Here is a 15,143-nt window from a genome sequence, read left to right as displayed (position 1 = left end):
GTTAAAAAGGGAAATTAATACTTGTTACATGAATAATAACCCTTGGGAGTAATTCATGATCTGAGTAAGTAAAGCTTGGAATTACAAATTTCTTGGGAATATTTTCTGAGTGCTAGCCGAGCATCTCCGAAGCCTGGCCGACAGATCACACTCTGCCTTACTAAAATGGCAAGTGCTTTGCTTATTTTAATTTATTGCCTAACAAATTTATTTTTTGTTAAACAAATTTATAAATTATTGCTCCGAGCATATAATAAAATTTCATTAGCAACTCGGTTTAGGCGTTGGTGTGGTTTGAGGCGATTTGCGATCGGTGGAGACACACAGCAAGTTGGCGCCAAGAGAGCTGGCTGGTGGCTTTGTTTTGGCCAAGAGCTGTCGGTGAGAATACGGCTGGACTGGACCTGGACACTTGGAGCTTTTTAGTTTGGAGCTGGGGGCACAGGTTGATAAATCCGAATCCGATGGCTAGCCGAATTTGCATGTGTCGCTGCGACACAGAAAACGCTGGTTAATTAATTTCAGACACGCCATACATCTCGGGTACTTTGCATAAATTAATATGAAATCTTTATTTATGATTTATGCGGTGTCAACATGGTCCGAACATCTATCAAACATTTTCCAACAACAAAGCTCCAAAAGATGATGAAGACAACGGGCTAGAGATTTTTGTGATGGAAAAATATTCGAATATCGCCCACGCGTTTTGCACGCGACTTTGTGGCGTCTGCGCGGCGGCGACTTTTGCCGCCCGATAATTTATTGTTATCCGAACAGATTGAGGTCAGGCAGTCAAGGGAGATTTACACATTGTCACATTGTTGTAGATTCTTATCAATTGTTACACGATTTTCGAATTATGTTTTCGATATATTTCAGTTTTTTTTTTTTGTAATATTTCGGAATGCGCATTTTGAATTGGAATTTTAATTCCCCAAAAATGTATAAAATATTCACATTGATGTTTCCGGATGGCCAGATGATCTTGAAAGATATTGGGACACAGCCATTTCTAATGTTTGCAGAACTTATTGGCCTTGATTGGCAAATCCCAATTGAATAATTTTTAAAACTGAAAGAAAAAGAAACCCCACCCAATCCATCTTATCTGAATAAATACCGCATGTTTGTATTGTACTATATGTGTTTCATATTTATTATTTTGAATTCGTATCGTTTCATCGTCATTCGCAAATTGCTCATTGTAATTACTATTATGGTTATTATTGGTCAGCAGCCCATTATCATTATGATTCTGATTATCGTTAACAACATTAATATTTTCATTTAAATTATTAATATTAGGTTGTTGCTGTTGCTGCTGCGGTTGCTGTTGCTGCTGCTGCTGCTGTTGCAGTGGCAGCTTCTCTAGGCCACGAAAAAGTTTCTTTAGAATCTGCTCTTCGTGCTCCTCGTCGCTCGTCGGATAGATATCGTCGATTATATTATTAGCATCAATATGATTGCGATTCTCCTCCACAACAGTCTCGTCTACTGTTTCTGTCACTCCATCAGTGGGCTCTGTCGCAACAGAACCTGCACTTTCACTTCCGGCCGTTGCTGTTGCTGTTGCAACAAAAGGGTCAATTCGATCGTTTAATTGCTTAAGATTATTGTCAATATTCTGATTGAACGCGCTGTGGCTATGGCTAGGGCTATGGCTATGGCTATTTGGACTATCGAACTTAGTGCTAGTGTCTAAACTACTAGAATCAGTCGTGCTACTTTTAGTATTCAAATTATAATGCTCGTTACTGTACAAGTAGTTGTAGTTTTTTGGCAAGGCAGGTATTGCATGATTAACATTAATGCTATTACTATTTTTTAGTAAGTTTAAGTTACTATTAACATAGGGTTTTGAGTATTCGTTCGGGTTGGGGATAGTGGGGATCTGCTGCTGCTGTTGCTGCTGACGCTGCGAGGGTAGCTCCATCAGTTGCATGTCAGCATCACGGGCATGGGGATGGGCACTTGCCACCCTGGTGGCTGCGGCGGCGGGGGCAGCGGCTGTGGCGCGTTTTCGCCTGTCCCGCTTCCGGCGACTGGCGGCCATGATGGCCACCAAGTTGAAAGCACTGGGCGCCAGTGAGGCGGCGGTGGCGGTCAGGGCCGTTTGCGTGGCTGTCGACGATGAGGAGGAACTGGACGAGGCCGAGGACGTGGCCTTGGGCAGGTGCTCCTCTCGTTCCCGCTCCCTCTCGCGCTCACCCTCTGCTCGCTGCTGCTGCTCCCACAGCTGGCGCTGCTGCTTGTGCCTCAGCCGCTCCTGGCGACGGCGCTCGCGGCGCTCCATCAGCGTGGCATTGTTGTGGTGGTGGCGCACCACCAGGTTCTTCGGCTGCGGCTGCGCCATCACACCCATGGCACCTCCCTGCGGCCGCTGGCGCCGGCGTTGCAGGCGCATTCGGCGCTGATGGTTCTTCTGGTTCCGCTGGATGATCATCTGCTGCTCCTGCAGATCCTCCACGTGGTTGTTGTGTTTGTTTTTACTGTTGTTGTTGCTATTGGCTTTGTTGTAGGACTTAGGTCTATTGCTGGGGCTGATGGGGGTCTGGGGGTTTGTAGAACTATCGCTATTAATACTTGATGGGCGACGCGGTTTCTGTCGCGCGCGTTTTGTGCCCGCCACTGGTGGTTGTTGTGTTGTGGTTGTGGTGGCTCTTGCCTCAGTGGTTTTTGAGCTACTTCCGCTAGTACTGGGTGGTGGTGGTGTCGTTGTTGTTGTTGTTGATGTGGTTGATGTAGTTGTGGTAGTAGTAGTAGTGGTGGTGCTGGTGCTGGTGCTGGCATGCTTTTTGCGACCCAACAAACCCAGAGCATTTCGGAAATGCTCAGCCTCCGTGGGGTAGAAGGACCAGTAGGCCTTCTCCATCACTCTCGGCTTCTTCAAGTCCTTGGGGCCAATTGGCTTAAAGTTGCGCTTAAAGCCAACATGGAGCACTGAGTTGTAGGCATGGGTGTACTGGTGATACCCATTAACCATTGACTCTCTAAAGTGGCAGTCCTTTGTGGCGTTTCTCTAAAGAATACAAAAGATACCAAAAAGAGGGAAGAAACTCAAGTTAGTTTTGGGTCTAAAATAATAGAAACCCCCTTATTCCCCCGTTCTATGTGGATAGATTGGTGAGTTTCTTACCTTTCCAACAAGTTTGTTTTGATGGAAGCACAGATACAAGTCGACGTCCGGCGCATAGATGGTGATTTTGAAATCCACATCTCCAAACACATCGCCAAACACATCGCTCACACTGTTCATCACGAAAGACTCTAAAAGAAAAAGAAAACCAAAAAAAATATTAATTAATTATTAGCAAACAAACTATGGGTATTGTGTAAATATTTAATAGAACTGGAACTGGGACCACTCGAGGCGCATACAGATAACCCAATTAATTGAAAGGTTTTCGATAAAGTTATGAAGGGGCTTTTGATTAGAATTGAACTATGTATTTACGTATGGTATACCGGTGCGGCAATGGAGCATTTAATGAAATCAATAAATCAACCAAGTCAATTACTGGCGCTGAGTCGTTGAACTCGCAATTAGCCAAAAGGAAAAGGGTTTAACCCTGAAAATTACCACTAAGCCCGATAACTCCCCTCGATTTCGTTTCGGATTGGGTTTGGTTTTGGTTTTTGGGGGAAGACCTTCAGTAGCCCGTGGTAAATCGATCAAATTTCCTAAAACCTCTCTAGCACCTAGCACTGACGATAAGATAAAATACCAAAGTGACAATATTGTTTCCGTTATTTTAAGTTTTTCTTTAACTGGACGGATAAAGGTTCTGGACTCGATCCGATCGGACTCAGTGACGCAATGTGGCGCCGATCTTGTCACTTTCACTCAGACATCAACCCACATTGGCTTGGCATAGGAAGAGGGTGGTGGTGGTGGTGCTCTGCTCCTGAACTTCAGATATTTGTGAAGAGGCTTGGAAAACCGCAGCAAATGAATTCCGAATAAATTAAGAGCGGGCCGGGCCAAACAAACAAAACAAAACGAAACCGCAATGGGCGCCGCTGAGCGGTTCATAACATCAATCAAATATTAAATTACCAATAATTTAATTAAGCCCACAATATGCACAGCCAGAGACAAAGACCCAGACCCAGACAGAGTTCAAGCTATACTACAGTCCAGCTTCTTAAAAACGAAATAATGAGACACTTTTGGGGGGATTTCAAAGATGATTTGAAGTCTTCTAATAAATCTTTTTAATAATAAAATAATAGTTTACAAGCTTTGTATATTATTTACTGGAAATCCCTATTTCATTTTAGCCAAGCTCCACTGTATACTTGTATATAGTAAAAATGTCAATTTAATTTAAATGCCAATCGTAATTGATGAATGCGAGTTCTCATGACTAAGAGCCATCCCAGTTCAGTTCAAGATCAGTTTCCCTTTTCATATTTTTGAAATATTTTTATATAAGTGTAAAATATCTTTAAGATACTTACGTGCCAGGGACATATCCTCGGCGCTCACTTTGCCGTGCGCATTGATGTGCAGCGCCCGGTCGCTGGGACATTGTAATTTTAAAACATAGCCATTTTTCGCGGCGCATGTTGGCATCGCAATAGCAACCACAAATATCTGCAAGATACAAAAAATAAAAAGAACAGTGAGAAGGAGCTCCGATTAATGGACGATTCATCTGTATTAAAGTCGCATCATCTGGCGACTAATCCCGACCAGCGGAACCCTTTTTTGCCCCATAAATTTCCATTAATACGATGAGCTTTTTATGACACCGCCCCGCACATGCGACACCAAGATTTTATGGTCAAAGTTGAGCCCACTGGACATTAGGGTCTGGTCTGGACGTTATGGTAGTCCAGGTAATTGCTTTCTCAATGGGATGTTGGAGCACCAGCGTTCCCATGCATGTAAATTGGACATGGTCCAAATGAAAATGACTCTAGAATGGTCTACAATTAGGGCCTAAAAATTCCTATATTTGTCTTTAGAATTTGATTTCACCACCAGACACGTGTCTCTGTCATGTCTTCTAGGGTCGGCACGTTTTCGACCTTTGAGCAGCACCACTTGAGTGATATGACCATTACGTTTTTCGGCCAAGAGATAATGAAAATATGCAAATCAGCAAAACATTCAAATTGGCCAAACAAACGGAAAATATATGGAGGCTCCAATCGAAGCGTGGCGAGTGCAAATCGAGTATTTATCTGGGCTTAGGGCTCATACATCATGTCCTGCTCAGCGCACGGCACCAAAACCTATTTATGGTGAAATGGCTAAAAATACTGCCGGACTTCGCTTTGAGGATTTTAGGGGCTTTCTGGGGTGGTAACCGATGGGTTTCGGACAAACGAATGGCCAAAGGCCCATAGATCGACGCGTGCCGATCGATTTATCGGAGCTTAACCAATCGATTCGAGTTCCCACAAATCGCTGGCATTCCTCATCATTTCCGCTTGAAGTCTGTCAACGTTCCATTCGTCTCGAATTGATATTATGTCAGTTTTTTTTCAGATGGGGAGAAGTGTGGTGGGGCCTTCTGTTTGCACTTCTCGAAAAGTAAAGAGTCTCGGTCTGGAATGCCGTGCGACCTTTTCCATAGTTCAATGACGTTTCAGTGCGTGTATGTGTAACAACCATAATCATAATAATAATTATAATTTCGTTTTTTTTATTATGGGCCGACTCAAGTGGAGAGACCGCACAAAAAACCGAGAGCCACTCCAATGTACACACGTTTCCCCCATATCACAACTCCAATACAATCCAATCCACTCCGAAAACCGAATCGGAATCCCCCAACTACAATTTCGATTACACACACTCAATCTAGCGGACGTATGAAAATATTTTGACATTTCTCAAGATAATTATTCAGAGTGTTGAAAACAAAGCCGCTTTCGATCGAGATTGAAGATCTCCAGATGGTTTTTGCCAGCCAAAAACTGGAAATTGGAACAAGGCCGGAAATTATTCTGACATTTAATTGGGTGTATGCCGTCCGTGGCATAAAAATAATAAAATATCTACAAATTATACGATTATAGTTCTATTATTAAGAAACCTACCATCAGTATAGAAAAAGTCCTGACATTGGGCAGCGTGAACTGTTGTAACCTGCAAGTAGATGGAAAATAAACAAAATGAGTATATTCAGTTGTATTCAATAGTATTCGAAAATTACGCTAGGCACTAAAAATAAAGAGACGAGCTGAGAGTGATTCAAAGGAGAAAAATTTGCATAAATCTTACAGATTATTATTAATGATTATTTTTATTGATTTTATTGATTTGTTTTCTACTTTATTCGTTTTTGTTTTGTTGGGTTTTGTTTTGTTTCCCGAGACGTACTTCCGTCTGAGTCTGAGTCGGAGTCTGAGTCGTATCTTCACCTTAAACAACAATTAAGTCATTTTACAGCCGTGATCTGATCGTGAGCTCTCGGAATAAAATATTATACGAGTATATACAAAAGCAGACATCTACCCATCGGATTTCCATGGAGAGCCCTTCCAGTGGCTTTGGCTCAATGTCACCCCACAAGTGACCACAAGTGGCCACTCGGAAAAAGCTGGAGAAAAAATGTGTTTTTTTTATGTTTTTCCTTTTTATTTTTATCGATTCAACTGAACAAGTCTTGCCATATTTTTGTTGGCACTTTCTGCACTGAATATTCTGTTTCACGACCAACTAATCCTCAGGCCCAAAAGGTCATTGATTTCAGCTTAGCACTGAACTGAACTGAACTACAAAAAAGCAAAAAATAAATTGCGAACAAAAACAGAAAAGAACTCAAGACCCAGAAGGGTAGTTTCTTGAGACGAAGGTCTTTTGCTCAGTTTTGTTTGGAAAGTGAAAACGCAAAGAATCAAGCTCGAGAAATCAATACAGCGAACCGACCGAGAGTCAAAAGTTAAAACAGCCCCAGGAGGAGGCTTCCTTCCTCCAGATTCCTCCAGTCCTGCCAATTCCGAATCCCGAATCCCTCTCAGTGGGCAGTCTACAAAAAAAAAATACACGAGAAAAGGAAAAAATCCAAATCAAATGCCTGGTGGCGTGCGATTTTTATCATTTTTCAATTTCACAGGCAGACAATAAAGTTCATTTGAAATGTGCAGACACACACATGAATAACAAAATGAATACGAAGGCACAGCATTTATCCAAACGTTTATTTTTTTCTTCTTGCTTGGTAAAGCAATTAAAGCGGCTTCCAGCAATTTATGTTAAATTGCCAAAAAAAAAATTGTTGCCGACTTTTCCAGCGAAAAGGGAAGCTACTTTCGGGGGAGCTTACTAACTAGCCAGACATCCCATTCTGCTGACTGATCAATACACGATATTTTTGTTCGGTCTTAGGTACTTGAAGTCTTATTTTGTGGGTTGGCAACCGCAACAAAAAATAAAGAAGAAAGGGCCCCGAAATTGAAAACGAAACTTCAGCTGTTCGCTCCAGTCTAAGACCAGACAGTCTAAGGCCAGAATGGCATGACCCGCGGTTCTACAGAGAGAGAAATATTTCGAATGGAGGCTTTCAAGTCAAAGGAACTCCAAACAATGAATTCTTTCGGTGCAGAGCGGTTCCCATGTATGTAACTCGATATAGCTTCTATGTTCTGTGCTTTACTTTTGTTCCCTTCTGCGACTCATAATTACCTTATTTGGTATGCAGACAGGAGCTCCTCGAAATGGAGCCACAAAGGTCTCCCTAGCTCCCTAGCTGCCTGGCTCCCAGTCTCCACGAACTCCTCTCGTTTCCCAAGTACGCCTTACGCAATGTGGTAGGGCCCCGGACCCATGTGTGCCCTGAATAATGAATAGTTCTGAGTCCCGTCCACTGACTGGATTGTGAAGTTTTCCTCCGCCCCACGCCAAATGGTGGAAAGCTTTTCAATTTCATTCACAAAACACAAAACAGTGGAGCCTCCTTTCAAAAGCTTCGAAAATCTGGCTTCTACGTCACAGCGACCACTTTTGAAAATAAAAATGCAATCTAATCGCTGGCGACATTTTCAGGCCTTTAATTAGTTTGTCCACTTGATTGTGCTGGCACCGGCTATGGATTTGGTAATACATATAAATCTGGTGCCTGATTGGAAATAAATATTAAAGTTAAACTCCAAGTGTTTTTCCCCGATCGCATCGATCGATAATATGCTAAGCACCGGGGTCTTTTAGATTCGATTCGATGTGATTTGGCTTTGATTCGAATGCAAACTAGTTTGCCACTCGACTCTTGACTCGAGACTCCAGACTCGACTCGACTCGACTCTCGAGAACGGGGCACGTGTCGGCATCTGGACTTTAACACTTGTTGCTTCCACACACATCACCATTACGGAGTCGCATAATTGTACTACTAGCTTATATACTTGTGGAAAATAAATACGGCATCTGTGGAATGCGCTGGCCGATTAGATTAGCCCAAAAGCATTTGGACAGAATAATGAATTGGCAAAAAGATGCGGGAGATAAACGCTATGGGAAAGTGATAGCATTGAACTTTGATTGCGGGCACGTGTTACCGGACATCAATCCTGTAATTAAAGTCCTGTAACTGCCCTGGTTATCGCAGGACCCTGCCGCCACGTGTTCGGGGGGAAATAAGTGTGAAATTTCTGCTCGTCAATTGTGCGTGTGATTGCAATTGTGATTTTGTTTGACGATGTGGTGACGGTGATGAGCCACCCTATACCTTACTTTTCTTTACTTTATTTTCCCTATTTTTTTTTTGGCCTGAAATGCTGCACTTAATGCAATTTTTCCATTGTTTTAAGGGGTGGCTTGCCGAGAACTGGCTGTTACTTAATACTCTTGCATCATCCACCTTGCGCTTTTCGCCGAGCCGAACCAGCAACCCTAAACCCGTCTCATACCCCCTGGGTGTACCCCTATTCCAAGTCCAAGTCCGAGTCCGATTCCGATTCCGATTCCTACTCCGGCTGCAACTGCAACTTTTTTACGTGTTTGCTCAGTCGCGACTTAATGAAGTTGCGAGCGAAGGGCGGGCGGCGTATCCGCTGGATACACATGAGAGTGTATACAAAGTACTCAACTGACTTTGGCAGTTGCCAGTTAGCAGTTGGCCATTGTTTTTGCAGCAGGGCGCCGAGCTGGTGGGCATATTATATGAAAATATTTATATAATGGCACAGTGGCGACTGCAACTGCAAGAAGCCAGTGGGTGTCATAGGCTTCACATTCAGAAACTAAATCGGTTTCGGTTTTGGGTTTGGAATTTTAAGTTGATTTATATGCAAATTAGAATCAGAATAGCTTAGAGCTGGGGGTTGTTAATGGTATTGTAATCCATTAAGATTTGTCTTTGTAAAGCAAACAGTCCTAGGCCCTTCTTGGCCCTCATTAAAAGAAAGCCTCCAGACTTTGAACCTAAAACTTTGCATACTTTTGGCGTGTACTCCATCTCGGTGGTTGTCTCTTTCCCTGTGGGCCCCCTAACCACTTGAACTTGCACTTGTACCCACCGAAGCAACGCCCCAAATATAAACAGAATAGGGAGCACCACCACAACAATGCTAGGAATGGGGAGTCCGTGAGAGTTCAGTGTACCCCAGCGATAAGCTAATGCTGTTTTCAGTCACTTTTCTGTAGATATATAGCAGAACGAATCATTTGATGATGTTGTATGCCAGCAGCCCACAGACAGCCCAGTGTCAAGGCTGTGAGTTTTCCAAAAGTGACGTGCCGCCACACAAATCTCAACTCATTAGCACTCCGCCCTTCTGCACGTGGAAAAATGAAATCAAAGTGTTCTAATCACCAAGCGGAGGGGAAACGAGTTTTCTCTCAGTGTGATACCTCCTTTTTCCCATTCCGATTACTGGGCCAAGGGTGGGTTGTATCTAATGCGATTTTCGCCACCGGGACAGCTGCACCACCGGAGGTGATAAGCGGCTTTCGGCGGTGCCATCCGCCGGCTCAGTGAGCCCTTTTGATAAGTCCGGCTACTTAAGTGGCAGCGAATACTACTTTGTTGAGCATTCAGCGCAACTTTCCCAAAGTGTCAACACCGCCCAGACGACAGCCCGATAGAGACGGAGGATGAGCCGGCGAGAGAGACGGGCGTAGTATGCAGTGGCGACGAAATCGATGAGGCTATGCCGAGTTTAAGGCAAACACGGCAAGTGCATCGATTGGATTTGTCTAGGGACTGTGCCGGCTACTCAAATATGACACCTTTTTTCTGGAAGTAAATAATAATTGCCTTGCACCTGAGACGCAACTGGTAATACTGGATGGGGGTTAAGGGGTGAGAGATGGCGGGCCAACACGCGTGTTTCGGTTTCCATTCCGAGGAAATTGCCGGCTTAAATTGCTAGGCAAATACATTTGATATGGTCTCGTCTCAAAAGGAATCGAATCGTGGAACATATACATATGTACATATATCGGAGCTCCATCGGGGGACTCTTATCAGACGTTATGGTTCAATAAAAGCCAGTTTTACATTACTGTAAATATTTGATTACCCGCGATAGTTGTTGCCAATAAATCACCCAAACAACAAAAAACAAAAGCATAAAGCCAAAAGATAAATCAATCGCTAAGCTGATTAGTAGTGTGTTGGATTCAAAGAAAACTCCTCTTCTCTCTTGGATTTAAAACTTTCTAATTCATCATTGGATCTCGATGCCGATTTCGTGGCATCTCCCCAAGGTGGGTGTGTTTGTATGTCTTTTTACACAATATTCCCAAGTAGTGTGTCCAAAACCAACAATGACAACACCAATAAAACAACCAATGCCCAGCATTGTGGGTCAGGTGCAACGCCAATCATACACCTTTCGTTGACCCACTGCAGCCGTAATGTCCAATGCAAATATTTGCCATTAATTGAACAATCGCACTCTCAATTGCCATAGAAAGCGAACTTATCAAGGTGGAAAACTTTACCACTTACCATTTAATAGTAAAATCGTCCAACAAAGCGTAGTAAATTTTCGTGGGGCCCTTCGTGGGGCTTTTCGTGGGGAAGGGGCTTTTCTGATAGAGGTTTTTTAGCAAAACGAAGGGGGGAAAAAAGCAAAACAAACCGTAAACACTTGACGGCCGCATGGCTCTTTTTGGCGCATTGTTATTATTATTATTTTTGTTGTATTTCCAAATACAGAGGCACCCAAGAAAGAAATACATACACAGTGTTATAGGTAGATATAGTACGCGTAGTACGCAGTGGCGTATATTTTGAACGTGTTCTTCGGTGATAAGATAGTGGGGAACGAACTCGTTTTATTCCCAGCCGATCGCCATCCGAGACAGGGCGTACTCCGGCGGCTCTCCCGGCTCAGATCAGGGGTTTATGATGTTGGGACCTACTTGGCCACACTTAGTCACTGGCATTGGGTCGGCTATAAAGGCATAAACTCATAAAGCCAAAAATCGATCGCAAATCGCCGAAAGCTAATCGACTCTGGATTCCACTACTTATCGCCTGGAGAACCTCTTTAGGTCTCTCCACTCCTCACCACTACCAGTCCCTTCCCTTCGAAGTCCAGACAGATTTAATTTGACAAGGTGGGAGGAGTCTTGGCAAGAATTTCGAGAATGCAGATACCATAGGCCTCGTACGGAGCGTTTTTTGAAGCGATTTAAAACGCTATAGCGTCTTGACTTTCCGTCGGCTTTCCATTATATTTATTGCACTCTCGCCTATATTTGTTTATTAAGCTGGCAATGTGACTAATCGTTTTTTATACTCTATGGATCATCATCATCATCATCGGTGCAGCCTATCTGGGATGACTGAACGTGCCTTCTGAGGTCGTTTCCTATGACTGATTTTTGATAGATTTCAAAACGAGAGCGAGCTTCTGTCCGGCCGTGGCCGTGGCGTCATATGTTTGGGGACCCAATTATACCCGCCCCTCGATCGACGAGTGGGATGCAGATTCTGCCACCCGCGCGTAAACTAATTATAAAACTAGAAGTGATATTTTTTCTAGCATTTAGCAGTTAGCAGTTAGCTGGAAAAGTTTTTAAGCGTACTTTGAACTATTTTCGAAACAAGTCTGGGAACGCGTCACGTTGGTCACGGAACTGGGTGATAATATAATATTTTCGCTACTAATTAACATAATCATCATGAGGGAATTACTAAATACGCTGTGTGTGCACTGAATGAACTTTAATAGTATTACCCATTATTACTTTCGCTGGGATAGCTGTCGCCTGGTGCCAGATTTTTAAATTTTCTCACAAGTCATGGCTGAACATTTGGCCAGAAACCGAAATAAAAAACACAAAAGTGCAGCTTACTTGGCCAAGGTTGTCTGGGCTCCGTTAACGGTGGCAAGTGAGGCGAGAATTCAATTTCTGCTTCTGTTTCTGAGCCAAATAGAGGCCCGATGTCAAGTGATTGCATTAATCAAAGCTGCACAAATATGTGCCAAGTCATAAATGTATTTATGGTGTTTTGGCATGGAGCTTGTGCCTCTGGCCAAATCATAAATTTTAATAAAACTCTCGATGGCTTAGATTATTGCTAGTATTGTATATGGGTTCCCCCACAACAACTAGAGATCTCTGAGTGGATCTTCTTCGATTTCCACCACCTTTTCATAACTCTTCTATTCGGGCTTATCACTGTGGGGGCAGTGGGGCTTTGGGTGGTGTTATCTGACAGTATTTCCGTTTAATTAATAAAAGAAATCAAATATTGTCTATTTTTACAGAAAAACCCGCTCCCCGCTTATCGTCAATCCGAAGAAATCTTTTGGGGCGTGGCAGCCGTATTTGCCTTTTCGAAATGTTGAACTTGTTTATGGCTCAAAATTGGGTTGGGGTGTGAGATTAGTGACAATTAATCTGAATTAATGGTATAGCTTGGATCAGTTGCCTATGGTGGGTCCTGGGCGATTATTGGAGCGACTACTGTGCGCGATTCTCGTGCGACTTGAGCCGCGGAGGGTTGGCAGCGTTTTGCTTGCGATTGATTTATAACTCAGGTAAATGTCCTGTGAGATCAGGACACGCCACAAACCCTCCAAAAGTTTCGAAAAAGGGGTTGTACACACACACACACACACACACTATCCGTACACTGCACACACATACAATCGTCGGGAGTGTGATTTATCCTGACAGGATGCATGTGTTGGTGCCATAACAAGTTATAAACGGCAATTATGGACCTGAACCTGAAACAGAAACACAACTCGCACTCAAACTCAAACTCAAACCGAAGCTGAAACTGAAACCGAGTCCTGGACTTCATATTTCTTGTTTCAAACATATAATTGTGCTTTTGATGTGTGTTTGGAAATTGTTTTTTAAGTGAAATTGCGCTGCCCCTGATAAAAGAACGGGCTGCACGCACACTCGCATAATAATTTATATGCTGTATTTGTGTGGGAACTGTGCAAAAAAAAAAAAAGGAGCTCAACACAGGTCATGGTGTTTAGGGATTACTCCTTGGATTGCGTACAACTCATATTTTTCGAAAGTGGCGTGTTCTGGTGCACGTGGTTCAAGTCATTTTTAAAGTCGTGCGATTTCAGTGACTAATTAATTTTCTGCATTAAACCATTAGTTTGTTTTCCATGAATTATGGTTGCCTGGCATGGTTTATTAATTTATAATTCCTAAAAATATGTTTCACCAACCACCTTTGTGGTTCTTTTTAATCCATAAACTTTTATTTCGAAAATTTTACGACTATTGATGATCAGCAATGGTGTGATTAAATGGCTTATAGTTTCAAAACTTACATCGTATACTTCTGGCCGCATTGTAGCCCCCAATTTAAGGGTGTAAATTATAATCCAACATGGGTTTGTGCGTAGTATCGTCGGAAGTCTAGCATTGGACTGACGAAAGAGTTTCAAGTTTTCTGCTGTGGTCGACGAACACGAGTCGGAGCGGAAATTCAGAAATCAAAATTCATATATCGCATATGTATGAATCTGAATCTGAAGTTAATGGCGAGAATGCAGCGTCAACAAAATTACAAGTACACCGCAAAAAAATTGCAATTGAATCCGAAGCGGCTCTTTATCTTTTATTTTGTAATTCTTGCAATTTCTTTCTATACCGCACTATATAATATTTGTATTTTGCGTTGATATGTATATATTTTTACTTTTGATTAACAATATGTAATTGGTTGTAATAAATATAATGGTTATATATATATATATATACTTGTATTGCACTTTTGTCAGCAGTAACACGACAATATTTTATTCGAAATTATTTGTGTATTTTTAACGTTGCACAAAATTTTTTGATTTATTTTGCGGGAATTTACTTTTTTTTACTTTTGCACTGGCACTGGGTAGGGGGACACTCGAAAATATTTTGCCTGTTTTCAACTGGTTTGGGTTTCGATTTTTAAAACAAAATCAGTTAGTCATTTACCGCCGAAGTGCACTTTTTAATTTGAAATTTTTAACATTAATCAGGCTCATCTGAACTTGATATTTTGTATTGCTCTTGTTTCTGACGTTTCAGTTTTGGTCTTGCTCGGAATTTTTCAAAAATATCTTTCCAAAGCATTTGTTGCTTTCAGTTACGGAGCTCTGGGGTTGGTTTGGTGTATATTCTTATATCCGTTGGTTTCGCAGGCAACGATCTTTAACCGACGAAAGGTGAACAGAAACTGAATTTGTATCTGTATCTGAGGCCGGCGCATGCGATAGCTGTCGAGCCGCTGCTTGGCTGTCGCTGTTGTACGTCGCACGAAACGAACCGAGCCGAACCCGAGTGTGCTGATAGATTTTTTGGTAGAGGGTGGAGGCAGGCTGGCACGGAATTCCTAGCCTAACTTGGCCAATTCCTTCAAGATCGTAGGCTACTCTAATGTTGCTTGAGATACTTTTATAGAAATTTTTAGAAATATTTAAAAGATACTTGCGAGCTAGTTCTTATATATTATTTATAATATTATTAATAAAATATAATATTTGAATAAATCTTAATTTCTAGAGCTAGAGTAATTAAATTCTGTTTTAAATAAATACCTCGACTTACCTCAGAACCGTGATCATAAATTGCATTTGTCATTCCTTGAAATGTTTTGCTCCATTTAGGCAAACTAGGTCTCCCAGTCTGATAATGATCTATGTGGCGTCCACCTGCTCCACTTTCCGATTGCACAAAAAAATAAAAAGAAAGAAGAAAAAAACTAGACACCCACCCA

At 42.3% G+C, this 15,143-nt stretch overlaps 1 protein-coding gene across 1 annotated transcript; it reads right to left on the bottom strand.

Moving 5' to 3' along the window:
• Positions 1-956: 956 nt before the first annotated feature.
• On the bottom strand, positions 957-14,587 carry pyr (pyramus). Its single transcript, XM_043210524.2, has 6 exons — positions 13,714-14,587; positions 6,055-6,103; positions 4,465-4,600; positions 3,140-3,270; positions 1,098-3,022; positions 957-987 (listed from the first exon to the last, which is right to left on the bottom strand). Coding segments are annotated over exons 1-6 (2,274 nt in total). The 5' UTR covers positions 13,716-14,587.
• Between the last annotated feature and the right edge of the window lie 556 nt (positions 14,588-15,143).

Source organism: Drosophila bipectinata, chromosome 2R (genome assembly GCF_030179905.1).
Source record: "Drosophila bipectinata strain 14024-0381.07 chromosome 2R, DbipHiC1v2, whole genome shotgun sequence".
NCBI classification, from domain to species: Eukaryota; Metazoa; Arthropoda; class Insecta; order Diptera; family Drosophilidae; genus Drosophila; species Drosophila bipectinata.
This window is presented reverse-complemented; position numbering and strand designations above follow the sequence as displayed.

What these genes read in the sequence shown, in the direction of transcription:
- pyr (XM_043210524.2), bottom strand. An exon ending in GGACTTTTTCTATACTGATG is followed by an intron (nt 4,601 to 6,054) that starts GTAGGTTTCTTA and finishes TGTATCTTGCAG; the next exon opens with ATATTTGTGGTTGCTATTGC. An exon ending in ATTCAGATAAGATGGATTGG is followed by an intron (nt 988 to 1,097) that starts GTGGGGTTTCTT and finishes ATATCTTTCAAG; the next exon opens with ATCATCTGGCCATCCGGAAA.